The sequence below is a fragment of the Kazachstania africana genome, chromosome 1 (assembly GCF_000304475.1).
Source record: "Kazachstania africana CBS 2517 chromosome 1, complete genome".
Classification (NCBI taxonomy): domain Eukaryota; kingdom Fungi; phylum Ascomycota; class Saccharomycetes; order Saccharomycetales; family Saccharomycetaceae; genus Kazachstania; species Kazachstania africana.
Window position 1 is genome coordinate 1481757 of NC_018940.1, and position 14401 is coordinate 1496157.

The 14401-nt window shown below is 37.0% G+C and overlaps 7 protein-coding genes across 7 annotated transcripts; 2 read left to right on the top strand and 5 right to left on the bottom strand.

The window, feature by feature from the left end:
- Positions 1–77: 77 nt before the first annotated feature.
- GIM3 (tubulin-binding prefolding complex subunit GIM3) lies at positions 78–467 on the top strand (the record flags this gene model as incomplete). Its single annotated transcript, XM_003955254.1, has 1 exon — positions 78–467. One exon carries the CDS (start codon positions 78–80, stop codon positions 465–467), a length of 390 nt encoding a protein of 129 aa, XP_003955303.1.
- Positions 468–673: 206 nt separating this feature from the next.
- MEP2 (ammonium permease MEP2) lies at positions 674–2161 on the bottom strand (the record flags this gene model as incomplete). Its single annotated transcript, XM_003955255.1, has 1 exon — positions 674–2161. One exon carries the CDS (start codon positions 2159–2161, stop codon positions 674–676), a length of 1488 nt encoding a protein of 495 aa, XP_003955304.1.
- Positions 2162–3474: 1313 nt separating this feature from the next.
- YGP1 (Ygp1p) lies at positions 3475–4647 on the bottom strand (the record flags this gene model as incomplete). Its single annotated transcript, XM_003955256.1, has 1 exon — positions 3475–4647. One exon carries the CDS (start codon positions 4645–4647, stop codon positions 3475–3477), a length of 1173 nt encoding a protein of 390 aa, XP_003955305.1.
- Positions 4648–6111: 1464 nt separating this feature from the next.
- CBK1 (serine/threonine protein kinase CBK1) lies at positions 6112–8256 on the bottom strand (the record flags this gene model as incomplete). Its single annotated transcript, XM_003955257.1, has 1 exon — positions 6112–8256. The coding sequence occupies one exon, from the start codon at positions 8254–8256 to the stop codon at positions 6112–6114; it is 2145 nt and encodes a 714-aa protein (XP_003955306.1).
- A 674-nt stretch (positions 8257–8930) lies between these two features.
- On the bottom strand, positions 8931–9650 carry RPL42A (60S ribosomal protein eL42; the record flags this gene model as incomplete). Its single annotated transcript, XM_003955258.1, has 2 exons — positions 8931–9247; positions 9647–9650. 2 exons carry the CDS (start codon positions 9648–9650, stop codon positions 8931–8933), a joined length of 321 nt encoding a protein of 106 aa, XP_003955307.1.
- An 833-nt stretch (positions 9651–10483) lies between these two features.
- Positions 10484–10741, bottom strand: KAFR0A07390 (uncharacterized protein; the record flags this gene model as incomplete). The annotated part of the gene is made up of 1 exon (XM_003955259.1): positions 10484–10741. The coding sequence occupies one exon, from the start codon at positions 10739–10741 to the stop codon at positions 10484–10486; it is 258 nt and encodes an 85-aa protein (XP_003955308.1).
- Positions 10742–10951: 210 nt separating this feature from the next.
- Positions 10952–14272, top strand: RIA1 (GTPase RIA1; the record flags this gene model as incomplete). The annotated part of the gene is made up of 1 exon (XM_003955260.1): positions 10952–14272. One exon carries the CDS (start codon positions 10952–10954, stop codon positions 14270–14272), a length of 3321 nt encoding a protein of 1106 aa, XP_003955309.1.
- Between the last annotated feature and the right edge of the window lie 129 nt (positions 14273–14401).

Below are 14401 nucleotides of genomic sequence, written 5' to 3' on the forward strand. Positions count from 1 at the left end.
TAAATTGAAATTTCAATAATATAGTGACCTGTACGAGACAATCAACTAATTACATTGATAAGAGAATATAGTGGATCATGGAACTACTACCTGAAGGCAAAAGAAATACTACTCAAGTTACCTATGAAGACCAACAGAAAATCAACGAATTCTCAAAACTGATAATGAGAAAAGATTCGATTGAACAGGAATTATCAAAGGAAATGCAGGAAAAGGAATATCTAGATGATGTATCTTTGGAAATTGAATTGATTGATGAAGATGAGAAGGTTCAATACAAGATTGGTGACATTTTCCTGTTTTTTAAACAATCTGAAGCTGTAGAACAATTAGAAAAGGATGTAGAATCGATAGATGCCAAAATAGAAGAACTGCAGAATAAACAATCTGATATTGATTCCAGAGTCAGTGCATTGAAAACTGAATTATACGCCAAGTTCGGTGACAACATTAATTTAGAACGTTAACTTTATAAAATTATGTAGCATTAATCATTCAAAATATTTTCAACCAGCCATTCCTATGATTTTGAACACCCTGAGACTTTTCCATCCTGCAAGTAACGCCACTTCGTTAAACAATATTAATGATTATGAGTTTGAGCTATAAATTAAATACTATATTAAGTTGTGGTCTATCCGAACAAAATAGTTGTTTCACTGCATTAATTACTTCATTTTTCCTCATTTGAGGATCTGTTATTCTCATCTGGCGACGAAGTACCATCAGAAACAGATAGAGTAATATCAATCTTATCCGGCTCTTCTTGAGCATCATCTTGGGTGTTCGTATTTGTAGCTTGAACGTGTGATTTGACTGGTTCTGGGATAAAAGTAAAGTCACCTTCAATATCTTCAAAGTAATATGCAGCTTCACCTAATTGTGCTAAATCTGTACCTTTCTCTTCTTCCTCAGGAGTCAAACGAATTTTTAACCAAGGGATCTGGTTCATCGCTAACAATATAATTGCAGTCACAACTGCTGCCCATGAACAAATGGCACAAATACCTGCTAGTTGGTAACCAAGTTGTACCCAATGATGATCGAGCCATCCTCCGCCAATGTCAGAAGCATATACACCAGCAGTGTTATTAACATATTTAGCGGCAAAAAAAGCTGTCAAGATACTTCCCGTAACACCACCCACAGCATGTAATGCCCAGACCTCAAATCCTTCATCAATTTTCATCAAGTTTCTGACGTCGATAGCAAAATTACAACAAGTAGCACCTACTATACCAAAAATCATTGAACTCCAGATTGGAACGTATCCTGCGCCCGGGGTTATAGCAACTAAAGCAGAAATAATACCAGAACTGATGCCAACTGTGGTCCACTTTCCATCATATTTAAAATAATCTATGAATAGCCATGTCATGCCGCCAAACGATGCCGCTAGGACAGTATTTTCTATAGCATACCATGCCCTAATTGTAGAATTTCCAGCAGACCCACCATTGAAAAAGATCCAAGCAAAAAAGATGAAAATCGTACCTAGAACCACGTTAATTACAGAGTGAGGTTTATACTTTGGTAAGCCGGTACTGTTTCTTGTGGGATCCCTTCTTCCTAGTAATAAAGCATAGATTAGAGAGCTCACCCCACCTGTTTCATGTATAAGGCTACCAGCAAAATCTAACTCACCTAACTCCTCCAGCCAGCCTGTGCTATTCCAGCTCCAGCAGGCACAGGGACAGTAGACTAAAGTCATCCATATAAACAAAAACACCATCATTGGAAATAGCCTGGCCCTTTCATTTGCTCCACCTAAGGCTAATACACCAGCTACAGATGCAAACATTCCTTGGAAAACAGCATATAATATTTGCGGAACTGTTGATACAGCAGAAGGTTCATCTAATACATGTCTAAAAGCAAAAAATTTCAATGTTCCCAGAAAGCCATGTCCTTTGGTAGTGTCACTAAAGACTAATGAATAGCCCCAAAACCACCATTGGATAAGGCATACACACCACGCCATCAGTGAGAGCCAAAGTGATGATAGACTATGTTTGCGTCTCGAAAGACCTGAATATAACAGACCAATACCCGGTATCATAAGAAGTACACCAGCCGCTGAGACTCCTACCCAGGTCATATTGGCGAAGTCGTACTGGTCATTGGGGTCTTGAATTGTTGAAGAAATTTCTGAACTTGACATAAATTTTATATTATTCTCTAATTTTTTTTGCTTCTCTAATAAGGATCAGTTTCCACAATAATTAAAATAGCTTTGACTAACATATATATATATATATATATGTAAGACTATATAATTACTAAGTTGCTTATATGTAACTGATAAGAAATTCTCTTATCAATAAACTAGACGACAGGAACTGCGGTATCATTGCTCCTTGAAATTCTTCCTAATCTGTTTGATTAGCCCCATCCAAGATCACTTTCAATTGAATGCATATAATTTTTAGTTATATTCTTCGGAGTGTGTTTACAAACTGCGTTATGAGCTCGATATAATATCAGAAGTCCAAAGGTCTTAAATGAATTTAGATAAGCCATTTAATTTCTGATAAGGCTCTCTCCGAGGTTTTATACTGACGCTTTTTATCAAAAAAAAAATAGTGTGTAGGCCAAATAGATAAAGATTGGAGTTTATTGACTACAAAGAAAGGTACAATCACTAGATTACGGAAGGTATTAAGATTGGCACAATCAGTATTGAACCCTTTCTATTAATTAATTCTTATTTGAAGAAATTTTGTTTTTATGTATCGCAAGAGATAAGAAACTCAGGAGAAACAGGAACTTTTTTTATCTATCGTCTGAACATGCACACTTATCTATACACACTATCTAATGCCTTTTCTAAGGGTTGGCCTCTTTTCATAATGATAAAGATTGAAAATATTTGAATCTTTCAAACAGGAATATTATCGAGGACAGAGTAGGTTCACTTAGGCGCTGCATCTCATGGGTTTTGTCTCGGCTATAGTTACCAACAATTTTTAGACAGTACCCAATGCTTCCAGTATACAGTTTTCAAAACACCTGTAGGATATTTTAAACAAATTTCTCAATTTTAATCTCGGTAGTTCAGAAGTTACTTTACAGCAGTAGCTTTCAATTCAGGTTTGTAACCGAGGTTATGCTAGAGGGAATCCTATATTTAGGTTATTAGCTGCTATTTATTATATATCTCACATGTTTACTATTTAGGGATACTAGTCATAGAATAATTTTTTCGATCAAAACTAGTGGTCATTTAACTAAATATAATAATAAGCAAAAATATCATAAAATTGATAAAAATCAAAATTATTACTTAAAACTAAAAAAATGGGATATATGAATACGATGGGTATATACATGATCTTACTTATAATTATCACACATGTATTAAGGGCATTAATGGACGAAAGAAAAAAAATACAATCCGTAGTTAGAAAGGTTAACAAAAAAAAAGATCCGTTTAGACTAGTTGGATAGAAATTTTTATTTCATGAACTAGTCAACTCAAAATAATGACGTTAGCAAAGCATAGTCAACATCATTTGCATTAGCGATGTATAACAAAACTTGAGCTTTGACAGGGGTCAAGTAACCACCGGCAATTGCTCCCTCTGGAACTGCATCAGTACTAACATAGCTCAATGGACCAACTGTCTTGGCGTACACAACAGGCATGGTATTATTTGCAATACTTACTGCCGTACTATTGGTTGCTGGACCAGAAACGACAACGACCAAACCACTTAAAGTGGAAGCTAACGAATCTACAGTGCTTGCGAGATAAGTTGCATCGTAGACAACTGGGACTAATATCCTGCTAGAAACATTTTGATAGGCGTGAGCATCAGTAAACATAGTGTAATTTGTTCTAATTGTTGAGTCAGTGCCGATGAAAGCCGGTAAAGAAGCATCATTGTAGAAAATAACTTCGTCTTGGTCATTAACGATACCTATTGGAATACCAGCGCCTGGAGCATCGGAGGGGCCGAAAATACCTGAATAAATCAAACCACGTCTATCCACGACTAATGCACCGCGTCCAGCAGCAGAGGTACTATTAGCAACTAGAATACCTAAGGCAACATCATCAGTAACGACAATTGGTGTCGTAGTGTCAAGGACAACGGCAGTGAAGAAACCTAAACCTTCCAAACCTCTTCTACTAGAAGTAATAACAACGGCCTTAGTGTCGTTAGTTAAGAGCTCATCGACAGTTGCAGATACATTATACAATTGAGTGGCATTCAATGGAAGAGATGTGTTAAATAAAACAGTATAGTTTAGATGGGTTTGATTGAGAATTGGAACGATACCGCCAGTGACGACAACTTGCAATTCCTCTGGAACAGCTGGAAAAGTGAAGTTCGTCAAGTTCGAATAATTTGCAGTTCCATTGGACACAATAGGAATAGTGATATTTGTTGCATTTGTAAAATTGAAGCCCTGGAGGGTGTTTGGAACAGCAGTAGCATTAGCAGCAGCTACGGTCGTTGTAACAGTTGCAACACCAGTAGTGTTTGTATAATTTGTGTCATATCCAATGCTTGTTGCGTTTACAAAGGAAGTTGCATTAGCACGAGAGTCGTCCTTTCTAAAGGTTAACCTTTTCCATATTGGCGTGGCTTCGGCGACAGAACTAGTAGCGACCAAAGCTGATAAAATAAAACCTAACTTCATATTTATTTTTCGATTATCAGAGGTTTCTTTTCAATAGATACTTGAGATGGTTGAATTATAGAAGATAGTTAAGATATAGAAAATATCAAAGGAATAAATAAGATATAAGTTGCACATTATATATATATTTTTCCCGAGGGATTATTGTCGAGGTTATTTCACATAGAACTCGATGACCTTCTTATTTGTTACCCATCACCCTTTTTTTATGGAGTCCACTAATGCCAAAGATAATCTTAAAAATCCCTTGCGCAGATATTGTTATTGGCTGTATGTAGGCATCGACTGCCCCGTAGTTAAGTTTACTCAACAGCTCCTTTGAGAATCTTAATATCTTGGCGATAGACAATTATATTGGCATGCGATGACCATTCTGTTTATTTTACTATACGTATTTTATTAGGGAAATGACTTCAAGAAGCATATTCTACACTTATCTTTCCAAGTTGGGACGTACGCTGGGGGCATCCCTTCTAAGATGTGGAGCCCCAAAGCTAATAAGTACATGCAAGGGCTTCTTTAATTGGTGCCAATTATGATATAGCCCGTTTGAGTTCCAAGGCCAGACTGATCACAGATTTAGCGGTGAGCTTCTCTCTATACCTTTAAACTTAATTGGAAATATAGCTACTACCAAAATACCTAATTTGGCATTCTAAGTGGTTTCTTCTCCTCCGGGATTCCACTGTCACCCACGAAGCAACATACAGAGAGAGGGAGAGAGAGAAAATCCGTATTTCTACGGAAAAGGCCCCGTTTAGTACGGAGATGAATGAGTTTCCGACTTGGTTTCCCGAAGAACTCGCCGCAGAAAATCTCAAAGTGATCGGCATGACAACAAAGAGCATCTCGATGAATTTGGGAAAGCATCAATGAGACCGCTTTTTGTTTCCCACGGAGTTGGCAAGACAGTAAAAGGACAGTTAAGACCAAGATAACAATATGAGGGGATAAACTAATTTTTTTGTGTCAATTGGTTCTTAACTTTCCCAAAACAAGGAGATTTTGTCTAGTTCTACATCTAGAGTTCTTGTGTGAGTGAATTACTTTATTCGTGAGGTGGATGTAATCCCCTTCAATGTATTGTATAGTCTTTCACATAATAAAACATACACAAAAGTCTCTTTTCCATATTTTGCCGCCATTAAGTGCCATCCACAAAACTTTGTAACCCATTTGGGAGGCATGCCTGTTGTAAATCTTCGCTTATACGCTCTTTACCCAGTATGCACTAAAGATGGGAAATCGATACTTATATAAATTATTTATTCACATAATTCTGTTTGTTTCTATAGAGACACTGTCACTTTTTTAAGGCGTCCGAACTCAGGGATGTATATAGTTTCTTTAACAGAATTAATAGTCCATTTTATGCTTGCTATAGAAAAATTATAAATGTTAGAGAGCTCTTTAAAGAACGCTAATATATCTATCCAAAACACCATAATACGAATAAATAGCCGTCTATAATGCATTTTTCCTCGTCAAATAATCAAACCTAGAGTAAGTGTAACCAATAAATGGTAAATCTTCCTTGACAGCCCCATTATTAACATTACCTTGCTTCATCATCTCTTCTCTTTGCTTGGCAGCATGTACCATAGCTGGAGAATCTGGTACATTTTCTAATTCATCAGTTGGGAAAAATCTTGTATCAGTTATTGAACTCAATTTTGGAATATAGGGCGCTTCAACCTGTCTGATCGTATTCCAATCAACACCACGGAAGAATGGATGGTTCTTGATCTCATCTGCACCGCCATGTCTACCCAATCTTTGATCTGCATGCGATAGAAGTCTTCGGATTAAATCTTCAGCTTCATAAGAAATATGAATATCGTCGGGAAATTGTAAAGTTTGTTCAAAATTCATAATTTTACGATACGTTTCTTGTGGAGTCTCCGAGCAAAAGGGTGGCCAACCTATTAAACATTCATACATGATGGCACCAAGAGACCACCAATCACATTCTTGACCGTAACCTTGGTACAGAAAGATTTCAGGTGCAATATAATCTGGTGTACCCACAGTAGAGTATGCCATTAGACGACGAGACTTTCTCCAGGTTTGGATTTGTTGTCTGTTCGACATGGTTAGATTGATCGAGTCTACTATCATTGTTTGCCTATTATTGCCATTATTATTCACAGTCTGACCTGGTTTAGTTAAACCACCATTAGCTTGATCTTCTTGCAGTAGTTTTTTATAATAATTCGAGTCATGAGTTTTGTGGAAACCAGTAGAAAGACCAAAATCAGATAACTTGATGTGTCCTCTGATATCAATAAGAATATTGTCAGGCTTTATATCCCTATGAATGAACCCTAGTTTATGAACTGTTTCAATTGCTAGTATACACTCTGCCATGTAAAACCTGGTGACATCCTCAGTAAATAATTGCCATCTAATCAACATTGTCATCAAATCACCGCCCGGTAAAAATTCCATGATTAAATAAAGGTATTGAGCATCTTGGAAGGAATAATATAAGGAAACCACCCATGGAGAATCACTACCGGCAAGAACATCTCTTTCTGCTTTGACATGAGCTAATTGATCTTTCTTATACATTTCTGATTTTAAAAGTGTCTTCATAGCATATATTTTACCTGTATCTTTCTTTTGAACCAATCTGACTTCACCGAATGCACCTTTACCAATAACTTTAACAGTCTGGAAATCTTCTAATGATAATCTTGTTCTTCTTAATCTTAAAAACTGAGATTCCTTTTTACCCAAAGAACTTAATTGCCTTGATTTTCTTTCGTCGGACCAGTTATGCGACGTTAATTCACCCTCTAATTCTACCCGTCTCTCATTTCTTTCAATGGCATATTTGACTGATTGTTGATAAAAATTTTCAACTTTCAATTTTACAGCAGCAGCCCTATCTTGGGTGGCTTTAGATAATAAATCTGGCCTTCTTTCAAAGAACATGTAATTGTTGTCGCCATTAGAACTAGCGTTATTAGAACTAGCATTCATATTCTGCAATTGATGTGGTTGTGATGCTTGAAAATTTCTAGTTGGAGTCTGTTGAATTGCCTGGTTATAATGATTTTGACTGTGCTGAATTGGTGTCATTACAGTGTTCATATTATTTTGGTGCTGGCTATAATCTGATTCATTTGAATAATGACTAGGAGGATATGGAGCTGCAGGTTGGGAGAAGTTATTAACACTTGCACCGCTATTATCATTCCGTACATGTGGTTGCTGCTGTATCATGCTATTTGAATTATTGTTATGCTTGAAAATTCCAGTCATTGCTGGTGGTTGTTGTTGTTGTTGTTGTTGTTGTTGTGCATTATTCATTAAATTTGGTGGAATATAGTTATTTTGGTGAGTCGGTGTAGTAGGATAGTTTAACCCCGGAAGATCTGTGAAACCGCCATGCACTACGTTTCCATTCCCTTCTTCTTGTAACTGATCTTGTAACGATTGATGCGAATTTTGTTGCCTCATATAGTTATTACTAAAACCTGCAACAGGTGGTCTCTGGATCTGTTGATACATATCCATTTCGGGTTCGTACGGCTGTTGTTGTTGTTGCTGCTGGTACGAATTGCCAGATCCAGAAGAATTGTTATACGGGTTGCTACCAAACATGCCCTTGTTTCTATTTTTGAATTGTTGATAAAAAAAATGCCTTGAAATGTAAATGAAAAATATGATAGTTCTCTAGGATAATTAAACAGTAAGTAATTGACCGAAATAACTATAAAAATGGTTGATTTTATGTATAATATGCCCAAGGTATCTGATTGCTGAGTGAAGGGACACTAATTGTCTGTAGTTTCACCGGAATGAAAGCCAATATGAAGGATCAGTTAACCCAATGTAAAGTTTTCATTCTCAGCTCAGAAAATCAAATTTTCGCAATGAAGCGAAAAGCATCAAATATCGAACATCAACGGAAACATCATATTACACGACCACTAAAAGGTGACAGACACACCAATCGCATCCAGATTCATAGTGATACATTTAAGTGAATTATATTGTATGAGACGCCATTTAACCATGGGAAACACATAGTAGAATGTTCCGTAATATTTTCTTTGATTGGCTGGCTGTTCGAGACATCTCGCGATACTGTCGCAACTAAGCGAATGCACGATCTGGCAATTATCATACAATGCAAAATACCTGTAGCTAATAATGTAATGTTTTTAATTATAAAGTAAACTGCATACTACAGTCGAGTACCTCAGCACCCTATTAAAGCTATTTAAAGATAAGTTATGTATATAAGAAAATTAACGTAAAAGTAATCCTTAAGCTTAAAATTGTAAAGCAGCACCCTTTTGCTTCTTTTCACCACCTAATTCGAAGTGCTTACATCTCTTTAAGGTTAATTGAGCCTTGGTCTTACAGTTAACACATTCTAATCTTAAAACAACCTTCTTGGTAGTCTTAGCTTTCTTGTGGAAAACTGGCTTGGTTTGACCACCGAAACCGGATTGTTTACGGTCATAACGTCTCTTACCTTGGGCGAATAAGGAAGCCTTACCAGCTTTGTATTGGGTAACCTTGTGTTGAGTGTGCTTACGACAGGTCTTACCCTTACAGTAGGTCTTTCTAGTCTTTGGAACGTTAACTATTTCGAAAAATATTTTGTTAGTAACAAATTCAACGTTAAAAATGGCTTGGATCCTCCACGTCAGTTAATAAATGTAAAAGTACATCAAATAAGTTGCTCATAACTTAAGAGATTGCTATACTTTGAAAACTTCTATGATTGCATTGGCTTCAAAAAATTTTCTGTCCATTTTGAATGTGCTGAAAACGTTTTCAAATAGACTTTAACAAACAAAAGTTACATGTATCTGGTTACTGTTCTATTAAAGTATCATTATCGATCGTAGTCAATGTTTTATCCTTATATTGCACTAGATATCATTTTTGTAAACTATTTGCCATCATGAAAAGAATTATTCCATTACATTTATAGCTTCACTTGGTTTCCATTCTGCTCACATCAACGATTACTACATACCCATTGCGACTGATAGTTCTTAGTTGTTTAAGGTATGTAAGATTTCCTGCAAACCCAAAATTTAACTAATTTCAATGTTTGCACTCAGTATGCACTTAATGTGTGTCTGCATTACCTGTGTGATGGGAATGGAAATTTCGCCGCCGTTACTGAGAACTGCGTTTCCTTTCCCAGACTCAGTAAGCTAATCCCATCTCAGCCCGTACTGGGAGACTGGAAGGGAAGCTAGGCTGAGGTCCACACATATTCGATAATCCTCGACAGAGCAGGAAACAATTTTCCCCGCTGGCACGGTATTCGCCTATCCCGGGGAGCAATGAATGACTCTCTGTTTAACAAAACCAGAGCCTTCCATCGGGCGATTAAAAAAATTGAGAAATTTTTTGAAATTTTTCAACAGAATCGAATTAAATTGCAAAAGTTAAAATCAAGATGTATGGGGGGAATCCATGTACGGATGTTTGGGAGAACAGTCATGGGAAAGTTTCACATGGAGTTGTCGAGCACGTGACTACGAAACGCATTAAAAGAAGATATAAAAGACATGAAGCGTTCTTGGCTTCATGCTTGAAGGTGTTCATAAAATATATGTCTATATGTATGTGAGATGTGAGATGTGGGTTCATAGGGAATCATCTTGCTCAGGGTAGGCCTGTCAAGAGAAGCACAATAAAGGATGGACTGATGTAATCCTTTTTGTAAATAGGAGCCTAAAAGATGTTTGTTTCCATAAGTGTCCTGGAATCTCTAATGTCTTCGTGGCATGCTATTCTTCGTTTCTTGTTAGAAAATAGTGAGTTGTCTTACTAGAAGTATTGAGTTCAAAAAGGTTATCACTCAACTTCCAGATAGCCTTTGTTGCGCCGCATCGAGAACTTCAGTTTCATCCACGTAAGATAATTGGTCTAGTACTTCGTTTTGGTCGAACGGATAACTACATCTCTCACTAGGACATATTACAATGGCATAATTTTGTTGAATCAGACATTTCTGTAAAATTTGTCCACAATTAGGGCATGTTGTAGAGTCATTTGTGGTTTCTCCCTCCTCTTTTTTCACAACGATCTTTGCATCTTCTTTGGTATCTTTCGCCATTTTGATCCTATTGGCGTTGTTATCAAATAATATCTAACTGTTTCTTATCAGAACTTGCTCTAAATGCGATGAGTTTGCTTTTAAAATCTTGAAATTTTTCATTTCGGTCATTAGGAGCCCATTGATTAATTTGAAAAGAAGAGCTACCACAAGACCTTCCATTTATTATATGGAAAGAAAACAAGATACCTGACGCTATTTCTAGTACATATGCCAAGAGTAGAATCAGAAACATTTAAAAGACTTCAAAACGATCCTTCATGCATAAGGAACATATGTATTGTTGCTCATGTTGATCATGGTAAGACATCCCTTTCGGACTCATTGTTGGCATCAAACGGTATTATTTCCCAAAGGCTAGCAGGTAGAGTTCGTTATTTAGACTCGAGACCTGATGAACAATTGCGTGGTATTACCATGGAATCTTCAGCCATTTCCTTATATTTCAGGGTCTTACATAAGCAAGACGGTCAAGATGGGCCCCTAGTTAAGGAGCACTTGGTTAATCTAATTGATTCACCAGGTCACATAGACTTTTCGAGTGAAGTAAGTGCTGCTTCAAGATTATGTGATGGAGCAGTTGTATTGGTCGATGTCGTAGAAGGCGTTTGCTCTCAGACAATTACCGTTCTAAGACAATGTTGGATTGAAAAATTAAAGCCTGTACTAGTTTTGAATAAGATAGATAGATTAATCGCCGAATTACAATTAACCCCTCAAGAGGCCTACGTCCATTTGTATAGGGTTATTGAACAGGTTAATTCAGTTATTGGTTCCTTCTTCGCAGGAGAAAGACAGCTGGATGACCTGTCCTGGAGAGAACGATTAGAGCAAAATTCCAATGCAGAATACATCGAAAAGGATGATTCAGAGCTATATTTTAATCCTACAAAAAATAATGTCATATTTGCATCTGCTATTGATGGATGGGGGTTCAATATTGGTCAGCTAGCCAGGTTTTATGAGCAAAAATTGGGAGCTAAGAGAGAAAACTTACAAAAAGTTCTTTGGGGTGTATTTTTATATGGATCCCAAAACAAAAAAATTATCAATCATAAAAGTTTGAAGGGTAGAGCATTAAAGCCATTATTTGTCTCGTTAATTTTAGACAATATATGGAAAATTTATGAAAATGTCGTTGTTTCGAGGGACATGGGTGCTATTGAAAAAATTACCAAGGCTTTAAATGTCAAATTATTGCCTCGTGATCTCAAATCTAAGGATGACAAACAATTACTCAGAAATATAATGGGGCAATGGCTTCCTGTAAGTACGGCTGTATTACTGACGGTCATTGAACGGTTGCCCTCACCTATGAAATCTCAAAATGAACGTTTGGATATAATTTTAGGGAAGGATATCCACAGTAGCGCTGCTGATCCAACACTATTGAAATCGATAAGGGAATGTGATAGAGAAGGTCCATCATGTGCCTATGTATCCAAAATTCTGTCTATTCCAAGAGAAGAATTACCAATAACTTCATCAAATCAAGTTTCACATGATGAAATTATGGCAAGAAGTAGGAAAGCACGCGAAGAAGCGTTAAATGCCGCAAAAGCAGCTGAATTAGCGGAGAATATGGCCAAATTAGAAGTGAAAGGCTCACATCAGGGCTTTGAGGACGACTCAGACTTGTATGAGAGAGCAAAAGAGACTGTGCTAACACCTGATATAGATGTGCTTGCAAGCACCTCGAAAAAACATCGAGATTCTAAAACCGTACTGGAGACCCCTTCTAATTTCGAATTTGACATGAACTTTGAAAATGATGGAACTGACAATTTGATACCAGATTTTGTACCCACCGATATTGATCCTAATGACCCTCTAAGTGCAATGTTCGAATACGAAGAAGAGGATCCATTTCAGACTTCTGAACCACCAAACGTCGTCGAGTATGAATACGAAGAGGATGAGACGGATATCTTCGATGAAAAAGATGAAGTTTTGATTGGCTTTGCCAGAATCTACAGTGGCTCTTTAAGGGTTGGCCAAGAAATTTCCGTATTAGGACCCAAATATGATCCAAAGAACCCTACTGAACACATTAAAACTGCTACAATTACTTCTTTATACTTGTTCATGGGTAAAGAGTTGGTTCCACTAGATGTTTGCCCCTCAGGAAATATTGTAGGTATTGGAGGCCTAGCTGGTAAAATTTTAAAGAACGGTACATTAATTGAACAAGGCGTGACTGGTGTAAATTTAGCAGCAGTTAACTTCCACTCCTCTCCAATCGTTCGCGTTGCTGTTGAGTCTGTAAACCCAATGGAAATGCCAAAATTAGTTCGTGGTTTAAAACTGTTGGATCAGGCAGACCCATGTGTAGAAACATTTGTTAATGAGAAAGGTGAGTACATTTTATGTACTGCTGGTGAACTACATCTTGAAAGATGTTTGAAAGATTTGCATGAAAGATTTGCAGGTGTAGAAGTTTCACATTCAGAGCCAGCTATACCATATAGAGAAACATTTTTATCTACATCTGATATGAATCCACCACGGAATGCTCAACTAGGACGCAGTGTTGTTGAAACGTTCTTAGGAAATTACAAAATTAGAATTAGGACGATTCCACTGGCTGATGAAGTGACATCATTCTTAGATAAGAATGAAAGTAGCATTAAACGAATTTTTGAGGGTGACAATGGCTCGAAAATTGATAATTTAGATACCACTATAATGGATAAAGATACATTTTTCAATGAACTCGAAAAAGTTCTTGAAGCCGATACTAAGAATCAAGAAATATTATCTAACTGTTTGTCTAGGATCGCTGCATTAGGACCAAAAAGAGTAGGTTGTAACATCCTTTTATCAGAACACAACTTATTAGGAAGCATATTTGATAATACTCTAGGTCAGTTCGAGTTTTCGGATTCAATATTAAACGGTTTCCAGCTTTCAGTTTCTGAAGGTCCGCTAGCCAAAGAACCGGTTCAAGGAATGTGCATTATCGTGGAGGATATAAGTGCCATAACTGAAAGAGATCTAGCTACCATCAATGATCCACATTATCAAGTAGATATTCCAAATATATCTGGTCGTTTCATTACCCATGTCAGGGACCAAATCCACGAGTCCTTTTTGGATTGGTCACCAAGAATAATGTGGGCAATGTATTCGTGTGATATCCAAACATCTGTGGATGTCTTGGGTAAAGTTTATGCTGTCGTTCAACAAAGACATGGTAAAATTGTCTCAGAAGAAATGAAAGAAGGTACACCATTTTTCCAGATTGAGGCACACATTCCCGTTGTAGAAGCATTCGGACTGAGTGAAGACATCCGTAAAAAGACTTCTGGTGCTGCCCAACCTCAACTAGTATTTGCAGGATTTGAATGTATCGATTTAGATCCATTCTGGATCCCAACTACGGAAGAAGAACTGGAAGAATTAGGCGAGACGGCGGACAAAGAGAATGTTGCTCGCAGACACATGAACGCAATAAGAAGACGTAAAGGCTTATTCATTGACGAAAAGGTCATCCAGAACGCCGAAAAACAACGTACTTTGAAGAGGAATTAAAAGGCTGGAAGACTACTAATTATTATATAGAACATATTTTACGTAATTAATCTAGTTCGTGCTTAACGATTTGCGGTCCAATCTCGCGTTCCCGAATTCAATATATCAGAGGAAAAGAAAAGCGAGATG